The sequence below is a fragment of the Penaeus japonicus genome, unplaced genomic scaffold (genome assembly GCF_977035675.1).
Source record: "Penaeus japonicus unplaced genomic scaffold, GWHDUDI00000001_assembly GWHDUDI00000006, whole genome shotgun sequence".
NCBI lineage: Eukaryota > Metazoa > Arthropoda > Malacostraca > Decapoda > Penaeidae > Penaeus > Penaeus japonicus.
In genome coordinates, this window is record NW_028234408.1 from 40,379,377 (window position 1) to 40,389,376 (window position 10,000).

Genomic DNA, 10,000 nt, shown 5'->3' on the forward strand with positions numbered 1-10,000 from the left:
AATGATGACATAATAATTAATATGATATGATTATGGAACAGCTTCCATAATAATATATCAGTATCATTGTCTATATACAGTAAAATCTTTCTCTTATAGGGGAACTCTCATCCAAACAGGATGCACAAGGGACATGACACATTTGCAACATAAGCAAGAGCTGTCACATGGCACTGCAACCATCGACATTGTGACTTGCTGACTAGTCTCTCCACAACGAGAGAACGCAACATGTTTTAACGATGACTCAGTACTGACGTTTCAATGCCATGCTAAATTGCCCCATTTTGTTGTACAAGTTGAGATATGTTTTGTGAAGAACATCCAAGTGCGGCTCACAGTAAAAATGCAATCCTAATGATGGCAGGCTGATGAAGGGAACATGAACACTTAGTCTATTATGAAATCACATTACCATCTTCTTTGGAGAGACAAAGCTACAAAACCTATGGAATATCAAAAGATGAGCATTTTCAGGTGGACTATAAACCCTTATGATTCCTTTAACATGACATGGAAATTTCTCTAAAGAACACAGAAACCAGACCAGGCCAACTTTTATTAAGAAAAGAAAAGAAAATGAGAGAAAAAAATATTATCATCATCATCATTATAATAATAATAATAATTAATAATATTAATAATAATAATAATTAATAATAATAATAATTAATAATATTAATAATAATAATAATAATAATAAAATGAAAAAAATAAAACTGAAAAAAATTAAACCAAACTAAAAAAAAAAAAAAAAAAAAAAAATGTATAATAATAAAATTAAATAAATAAGTATAAAAATAAATCTATTTACATACCTACTACATAGCTTACATAAGTTATGCAGTATTAATAAGTATCATTAACTGGTGGTGTTCCAATCAACATCAATAATTATCTAAGCTTCTGATAGTCATTATGATTGCACTTGTGCAAAATTCCTGTTGCTTGGTTTGTCCGGAATGCATGTTCACATCCTCATATTTCTAAGGGAGTAAAAATGGACGAGACAGAACATATTCTCTACAAAAGATCATGGCCAACATCTATTCATGTAACATTTGTAATTTCTTTGAAGGTAGTTTTCTTGTTGGTAAAATCTGATTTAACTCAGCTGGCCACCGGTGTCTACAAGACCAATAAAGGTATGTTTTTGCAGGATTGGATCACTTTCTTACTGCATTTTTCCTTTAGCCTCGGTGTGAGTGGGTTAAAGGATCTCAAAGTTTTGACAAAATCACAAAATTGTTAATGCCAAAGGTTGGTAAGGAGTGAAAAGTGATCTCCTTCTGTTAATAATAATTCCTTCAGTTCTGTAAATAGGGCCTCACACCAAATTCTATTTAGTATCACTTTGCTAATTAGTATCACCTTCCTATATCATACCATGTCTAGTAAATAATAGAAAACATGCACAACGTCTTAGGCTGTGGCCTGGAAGGGTTAATGGCAGATGCAATGACAAGCTGAACATTGCAATTCGAACAAGACAGCCCTCTACCTACCAATGATGACTCCAATTATTTTGATGGATCAATATCATGTTAAATAATTTCTATTCAGCCAAACATAGACATAACACATACATGAACCAAGAAATATACACTAAATTTAAGAACACTTGGAATGATATATGAAAAAAAAAAAAAAAAAAAAGGAAGTTAGATTTCCCATTTCATTAACGCAATTCCCAACAAACCTGACCAGATACAGTTATTGTATCATATAAATTACTGCATTGCCATAAGAACACAAACAGGTATTGCACAAATAGGTCTTTATAAACATTTATCACTGATGGGACACATTCAGATCACTAGTTACAATGCCCAATCTAACTGAATGCAACTTGCTATTCTGTGCAAAACTACGGAAAATCCAAACATAAATATCAAAGTAGCTGCACAAATTGTTGTATATACATTATATCTTTAGAAATTTTCCGGAGGTTTTCACATAGTAAACTATCAGGACACAAACATCCAAAAATAGTCAGAAAAAAAAAAACATTTTCCTTTGGTAATAAATAAAGAAATACAGATCCAGGGAAATAATCCTTCACAAAATGTGTAAAACTGTAAATCTCAGAAAGGTATACCTCACTAAATTTTAGTACAATAGTTATCAGGGACTTCTAAGGCAAAACAGATCAGATGTAGAGGAGTCCAAAAGATCTAATATCGTTATAATCTGTTAACAAGATGATTAAACAATTTTGCTGGCTTTATCTTCACAGTTTCTCCATTTGGTATACTTTATAAAGAGTGGGAAGGCAGAGAGGGTGTAGAGCTTCTGGTAACTTTTTCACAATATGTAGTTTTCATTCTAATTTTCACAGATAGCCAATTCAAATCAAATATTTATGGTGTTAATGGTGCTACCACAGGATAGTAAACTTTTGGAAAGCCTTTGCATACATGACTCCTACTATGGCTGTTAATTCAAACTATACTTGGATATCTAGTATATATTACAAACTATTAAAAAAAAAGCCTGTTCTGCGAAGACTGACTTTCTGATACCTCTAAAATATTGGATTCTTGTCCTATCTTTTACACCACACTGTGATGAACCTTATTCCATGCTATTACAAAGTGTAAATACCCACAATATTCAGGGCAAGCAAAAGTATCTGGCATAAAAAAGATGCCAGACTGAGATAGAAAAATACTTGAAAGGTCTAGCTCGCCATCCATTAAAAGGATCTTGCCAGTCCTGTGAGCCCTGCTGGTGCTGCCTCAACGTGTACATACCTCTGACCATCACATATAATACCAGATAATTTGGCAGGGCACTTTTGCCTGGAAGGTTCCTGTTGGACCACAAGGGTGTAGCCGTGTATCAGCAGTAGCAAGAGCTTGTGTTCTGCACCTCGACCCCGTTCCTCTCCCTCCCGATGGACATGACTTCTGCTCTGTGTATGTCTTCTGGGGGAAACTGTGTGGGGTCTATGGGCATCATGGGCTTAGACGCTTTCAGCTTATGAGCAAGGGTCATGAAAATGGCTTCTACATGATCACAGTCATTGTCATTTTTTGCTGAAGTTTCAAAGAGCTGAAAGAACACAAAAAAAATGCATAAATCACTTGTGAATATAAGTAAGAAGTCTTGTTATATAATGTAATTGATAACTATTCGTCCAAATGCACATGACAAGCAAAAGTACCACAAAAGAATGTAACTAAAAAAGAAGTTGGTGTCAAGCCCTCAAGCACAGACCAATAAAAAGGATAAAAAAACATTGCAGAATGATAACAAAATCTAAATATGATGCATATTAATTGACTACTTATAGCAATCATTTACAGAAGATTAAAATATAGTATAATCAACCATTACACCATATCACTCATCATTTTTGGAGCTGTATCACCAGCAGGAATTTCCTTATAATATTTGATTCCCATATATCTGATTTTTCACTCATAAAGCATTGGCAGAAGAAGAAAAATAATAATAGGCAACAGACTGTCGTAAGTTGGGATTTGAAAAATCATATTTCTCGTCAGAAAATGGCATAACAAAGACAATGCACTGAAAAAGCCTGATATTGTTCAATCCTGGGAATATATCAAGAATAAGATATAAAGGTACACATTCTGATATCACTTCAGCTTGTGATACTAACCGGCATGCTGTGGCGATCAGCAAACCTTTGCGCCACATTGGTGGGGACTTCTAGATGGTCTTTGCAGTCACACTTGTTGCCCACAAGAATCCTGGGTATGTTGTAACTGAGGCTGTGGTGATTGCATTCCTCTATCCAGGACGGCAATGACTGCAAAGTGTTGCATTAGGAAGAATTATAACTTCATGAATTTCATTCTTAAATGCTAAACTGTGGGAGTGTTTCCTGAGTGCATAGTATACCAGAGAACAAGACGCCATACCAAACTCACCATAAACGAGGCCATTCTGGTGACATCATACACAAAGACAACCGCATGGACGTTACGGTAATAGTGCTGAACCATTGATCTTCGGAATCTTTCCTGCCCCGCAGTGTCCCAGAGCTGAAGCTGGAATCGCGAATTGCCTCAGAGTTTTACAATTGAGGTCCTATCATTTCTGATGACTGTAGCTGATAGAACTTTCAGGTGTTTTTTTATTGAACATATTTGAATTTTTAGCATGTATTAATGCATGTGTATTTGTATAGGTTTTTGGTATGCCAGAATTGGTATATGCTTATCCAGTTTTATATTCTGTTTGAGTTGAAAATGATGAAGATTTTGAAAACTGCAATAGAAAACTGTTCCATATGAAGTTGATGTTTCTTCTATGCAACTTATAGTAGATATAAGGAGACTACAAAATATTACGCCTATTTCATATCAAGATAATCCAACCACACTAAATAAAGAGGAAGAAGAAAATCATACCACAATATCCTCTCCATCGATCTTCAATCTTCTTTCACGAAAGTCTACTCCTATAGTGGCTTCTGTTCTATCAGGGAAATGTCCCCCACAAAATCTGGTGGCATCGAAGGAAATTTAGTCACATCACAGAGGTCTTTATGGTCCCAAAATTATGTGCCTACATAATATAAAAACAATAAACCATTACACACATAAAAAAAATAAAAATAAAAATAAAGCCTTTTGTATCACATATCTCAGTGCTTATCATTTCATATATAACACAGCAGATTACAAAGACCCACCTGAAAGTGAGACATGTTTTTCCCACACTGCTGTCACCAATGACAATGATCTTGAAAGTCTTCTGCTTGCGGTCTCTTAACAGTGCTCCACTCTGGGCAAAGGTCTGTGTGCTGGAGCCGTTCATTTTGTGTGTCTGACGGAAAAAGGGAGTAGAAGCGTCAGTCTGTGAGATGAGAAAGTAAATGAAAGAAACTACATATAATAACGGTCTAAAATACAATTGTACAGAGTGGTAAAGCCAGTAATCAGTTTCTGCCATGGACCTTGAGTGACCTCTGGCAGCCTAGTTTCGGTTGGGTTCCATTACTATTACGAGTCTAAAGTTGCCTTCAAAATGTTTTTTAATGGTGATATAACTGGATAATAATATTTAACAAATTTAAAGGTCCTCTTATAGTAGATATCCTCATTTCCCATAAAAAATTAGCAGGATTTAGGCAAAGTCCTGGCTTCCCTAGTTCCATAGCCAAGGAAGCTAGGCCTGGAAAAAGAGAGATAATCTTTCATTTGAGTCTATTTCCAGTCTGATAAGGTTAGCATAACCCTCACTTAGAGCACTAAACAGGCATACTTCATAGAACTGTGTATGTAATTTTGTATTTTCCTTATGACTTCTTCCTTGTTAACCCATTCCTGCCAGGGACATAACATGACATCGTGCAAATATTTTGCTCCCGTTAGTGACATCTTATCGCGTGATGATCTCTCCCTTAAACATACGTTTTTATATTATTATGTGTGTATATAATTACAGGAGTTCCATTTGTATAGACACATTTTTATTCACTTCTGAAAATAATGTAAACAAATACAAAAAACTCCAATTATCCCCCCATTGAAGGGGGCGAATGAAAAGCGCTCATAAAGGCACAGTGTGGCATCGTGCAGGGAGAGGTCCTGCATTTAGTCAATGTATGTGCTTGTTATCTAACCGGCAGGATAGGCATTGCGCAAATATAAGCTCTAGCGTTAAAAAATCTCGAAATTTTGACATAACCACAAAATTGCTAATGCCAATGGATGGAAAGGACCTTTTCAAAAATTGGAAATATGTGAGAGATAAAACATATGGAAGGAGAGTGAAAAGAGATCTTGATCTGCTAAAAATAAAGCCATTCACATGTCTTAAATGATTGGGCCCTCTGATCACACTCTCATGAAGATTTTTTAGGTTCCTAATTAGCCAGAAAACATCAAATGAACCCAACCAAAGAGTATAATTGTAACAGATTAATGAAGCTGAAGAATGCTCATTTGTGTTCTCACAATCTTTTGTAGAAAATAACAAACTAAGGTAATTTACAAGTAACTTAAGAACCATAATTGGGGGAGATACTGTTTGTTATTCTAAAGTTAAAATTCTTGCTGCTACAAGAATGTCACACACCATTTACTAATCTGCATAGCTAAAAATGTATAAAATTTTAATTGATTTTACTTTTGACTCATTACAAGCAATTTCAATAGTAATATAATAAAAGTTACTCCTGCTTCAAAGAGTACAGTTCTTTTTCTTGAAATAAACTTTGAGCAACATCCAAAAACAAAAGAAAGAAAGAAAAAAAAAAAAAAAAACTGACTATATTGTCTCAAATCTATGAAAGTAGTTGTACCTTTTCTATACACTTTTTTTTTCGTAACTATAAAAATCCAAGAATAAGTCTGGGCTTTCGGGTGCTGTTGATGAGAAGAATGGGTATCAAATGTTCAAGGATAATGGTATGTGTTGTATAGACTATGACTTGATGTTCACATAAAAAATTGGGAAAGGAATCATTTGATGTCATTAGCTCTTTGACACAGTTAACCCATTGGTCGCGGTATTAAAAAAAGGTCTGTGCAGTAGGATAGCTGAATTACATGTCTGGCATGGTGCCATCCGCGTCTATCACCGACTCTGCCTTTGCACCAAATCATGCCATCCGCTGCTAATGGGTTAAGCAAGCTATATAATCTCTACTTTCTACAAAAGTCAAAAGAGAGATCTTAAATGGGAGTGTTACAAAATGAAAGTTATTATAGGGAAATATTTAATCATAACAGGTCAAGTCCAAGTATAAGTAGCTCCTTCAAATTATGACTAAGATAGTGATAAAGGATAAAAACATCAATGTTTGTTTGTTTCATTTGCTCCTTTGCTAGTCATAGTTTCTCCTCTAGGCATAGGTGCACTACCTTGGAAACTTGGGAAGCCAGACCTATAGTGTTACACAAAACTTTCTTGTTTTTTTTCAAAGACAATGAAGTTCTATTGTCCATGATCACCTTGGAAATTTATCTGATAATATCACAGTTATAATATTAGAAAAAAAAAGTTTTGAAGCCTGCCTAGACACAGCAACGAAAGGACTTTCTTTTTATATACAAATATGTGTATAGATTGAATCATGCATCACTGTGTGATAGGGAATATACAATATCTGAGGAGAATAGACTGTAGATTGTTGAATATATGTGAAGTTTTGCCCTCGTGTGATACCACCTTAACACTATATGATTGGTAGTTTATGAGGTGCAGTATCTTCTTTATTTGCAGTTTGCATTAAAAAGTTCTTTAGTGGAAAATATTCCATAAATAAACCCTTAACCCTTTCCCGACGGGTGCACTTTCTACGCGAAGTCCCATATGCCGGGCGATTGCAATATTGCAATGAAATCGTCACAATAGGATGACGCCCCGGAACGGGAGTTTTTGGCTGTGTCACACGGGTGTGACGCACCGTCGTCATTGGGTTAATGGATGTAAGGTTAAATTCTCAATATTTACTAGTTGTGTCTCCTCCTGAAGTTCACTCAACTGTAAAATATATATTTACATACATCATGCATTATACACATCATAGAAACATTATCTAAATATTCAATTGCTATTTCCCATCAGTGTATAATTATTCTTTTTATTATTTCAAAGGGTGAGCTGTCCATTCCACAATATATGATGACATTTGGATGAACGAATGTGAATCAATGGATTTATGAATAAACACACAAATATTCCCTCATAAATAGTCAATTAAAATTGCAAACCCCATTGAACTCCAAATTGATTAGGTTACCAAACACCTCATAAGAATCCCCGTGAATAAAAAAAAAAAGTTAATAAGACTTAAGAAAAAAAAGAAAATCAACAACCATTTCTAACGACTCGTGAAAGCTCCCAACCATACTTACTACTACAAAACCCCTTCTTCCTTAAACCTTCCTTTCCCTTTTCAGCTGACACCGATCTCTGGCCAGTAGCTATTCTCAAGAAGACAATCGAGAGTGAATTAAGCTGAACCGAAGGGTCGCCACGACTTTCATGAGTCCAGAGCTGGCGTTGCGACACGAATGTTTTGACGTTGGAGGACATCAGCTGGGCGGTGCATTCGACGGCCTCCGAGGCGCGTGACACGTATCGGAAATTAGTGATGGGGAAAGGAGGTTTGTTGGTTTGCTGGATATTTTGATTTTTAAGTGCTTGATGCGTTGCTTAGAAATGCTGGGGTAAATTGTGAATAACTGAAATAGCTTTGTGGAGATACACGTCAAATGCTCCTCTTTTATGCTAATTCGAGTGTGAAAAAATATGATAAGACAAAGTTATTTATATGTATATCTTTTGAATAAAACCTAGTAGTCACAAAAATGTATTTTATAGTGAAACCCGAACGGTGATATTTTTATGAGTTGTGAGAGGAAAAAATATTAACTCGAACGCGAGGCGCCATCATTGTTTACATGACGTCACTTCCGTGACGTCACCTCCTGGAGCCGCCATCTTGGCCGGTACACGCGGGCTTTAGGGCTTTTTACGCTAATCTCGAGAGACTGGGGTCGCTCACGCCATAAATAACCCCACCAACACATAAACAGCCATGGACCCGAAAAAACAGCAGCTTCCGCCGAAGGAAAACTCCCTATTTAAGCGTATTCTGGTGAGTGTCGAGGCGCATGGCCGAGGCGCCTCTCGTCTGCACGAAAACAAATCTCAATTTTCGCCTTGAGGCTGAGGCCTTCGAGGGCCAGGCGTCAGGGGTCGAGGAGCGGCGCGGGCGGGACCCCAGGCGCCCGCAGGAGGCCGCCCGTGCGGATGCAGAGCCAGGAAGGGCTGTCGACGGGGGGGGCGAGGAGGCCAGAGGACGGGCTCCGAGGCCAGGCTCGGGCCTCGAGGTCGCTTGGAGGCTGGGTCGCTCGAGGGGCAGGGGGGTGGAGGGGGGAGGGGTACTCAGGCCAGGTCAGGGGACGGCCTCTGGAGGGCCATGTGGCAGGGGAGGCAGCATGGCACTCGGCTCTCATGTTCCTGCTTTGGGGTGAATTTGCGATATCCTAGTGAAGGTTTTTATCCCTAACGGTAAAACCTCTCAGACTGTCTTGAAGAAAGGTGCGATAGTGGCAGCGTGTCATCTACTGTGGTTCGTAGGTAATTGGCGACTCGTATATATCAAACAATGTGTGAATCTGAGAATAAATCGCAAACGTCATTTTGGAAGCGCAGCAGCCTAGAATGTGTACATTTTCCAGCAACTTGCAGTGTGAGAGGTGCGCAAGGTGGATGTTGTGCGTAATCACTCACTGTCACTAACGTTATTGATGTTCTATGTAATCATTGTGTAGAAACGTCTGAAGAAGGCAGTGTTCACAGTAGAATGGAAAAAGCCAGTGCGAGTGTAAACAAAGAGAGGAATGAATGAAGGTAAAGTACACATCAAAATAAATATACATCGTAATCTCTATAATACGGACTGTGCCTATGATATGAATCATTTAACCCACTCACGCCGGATGACGTGCTGACACGTTTCGTGGTTTTCGCGTCTGACGCCGCCGACGAGATATCTGCAGGCGGGGCGCTCGGGGGGCGAGCAGAGCGCCAGCCCAGGGCCCTCGCGGGCTGCGCGCCGAGAATCTCGAAATCGCGAAAGATGATGATGAATCGACCGTGGATAGCTCCGTGCAAAGAAGTGAAAATGAATGGGTTAAGTATTAACAGATTTGGTTATTCGATCCAGTGTGCACTTGTGGCCATTTCAAATCCATTGAAACGTTATATGAAGATGGTTTAAGTTGGTCAGGACATGGAGTACGTATGTATTGAGGAGATTGCCGTGATGTCTTGCACAATCTTTAATAGATAATAGGCAAATATCAATAGAATTTTACTTCTATGTTTACAACACAAATAATCTAAATTTAGACCTAGGTTCAATTATTTGTTCTATAAGTGTTTTCAGCAGATTCTAATATCTGTTCACTTTTGTTATTTGACTGCCAGTGGCAGTTTGTTAACCCGTTGCCGACGGAGGATAGATTTGCTTACACAGGCTCCAGGATAAGTTTTATTTCTGCTCGAG

The 10,000-nt window shown here is 37.7% G+C and overlaps 2 protein-coding genes across 4 annotated transcripts in view; one reads left to right on the forward strand and one right to left on the reverse strand.

The window, feature by feature from the left end:
- Positions 1–804: 804 nt before the first annotated feature.
- On the reverse strand, positions 805–8,137 carry LOC122246948 (ras-related protein Rab-33B). Of its 2 annotated transcripts, XM_043005800.2 has the most exons (6): positions 7,839–8,137; positions 4,667–4,800; positions 4,383–4,476; positions 3,900–4,019; positions 3,629–3,778; positions 806–3,054 (listed from the first exon to the last, which is right to left on the reverse strand). In XM_043005800.2, exons 2-6 carry the CDS (start codon positions 4,789–4,791, stop codon positions 2,842–2,844), a joined length of 702 nt encoding a protein of 233 aa, XP_042861734.1. In that variant the 5' UTR covers positions 4,792–4,800; positions 7,839–8,137; the 3' UTR covers positions 806–2,841. The 2 variants fall into 2 exon arrangements, with proteins under 2 accessions (XP_086394123.1, XP_042861734.1); XM_086537997.1 differs by lacking the exon at positions 7,839–8,137 and having other exon boundaries at positions 805–3,054; positions 4,667–4,796.
- Positions 8,138–8,385: 248 nt separating this feature from the next.
- Naa15-16 (N-alpha-acetyltransferase 15/16) overlaps positions 8,386–10,000 on the forward strand; it is a 73,764-nt gene continuing 72,149 nt past the window's right edge. The window contains exon 1 of one of the 2 annotated variants that reach the window (XM_043005801.2): positions 8,386–8,584. In XM_043005801.2, coding sequence (XP_042861735.2) covers positions 8,525–8,584 — 60 coding nt within the window. In that variant the 5' untranslated portion in view covers positions 8,386–8,524. Of the gene's footprint in view, positions 8,585–9,050; positions 9,070–10,000 lie in introns of those variants that run through there. The other variant, XM_086537999.1, reaches the window with a different exon arrangement.

Coding starts and splice junctions, on each gene's coding strand:
- LOC122246948 (XM_086537997.1), bottom strand. CDS start 4,791: ATGAACGGCTCCAGCACACAGACCTTTGCCCAGAGTGGAGCACTGTTA. Junction 3,779..3,899: donor CCAGAATGGCCTCGTTTATG/GTGAGTTTGGTA, acceptor AACACTTTGCAG/TCATTGCCGTCCTGGATAGA. Junction 3,055..3,628: donor CTGATCGCCACAGCATGCCG/GTTAGTATCACA, acceptor GTGTTCTTTCAG/CTCTTTGAAACTTCAGCAAA.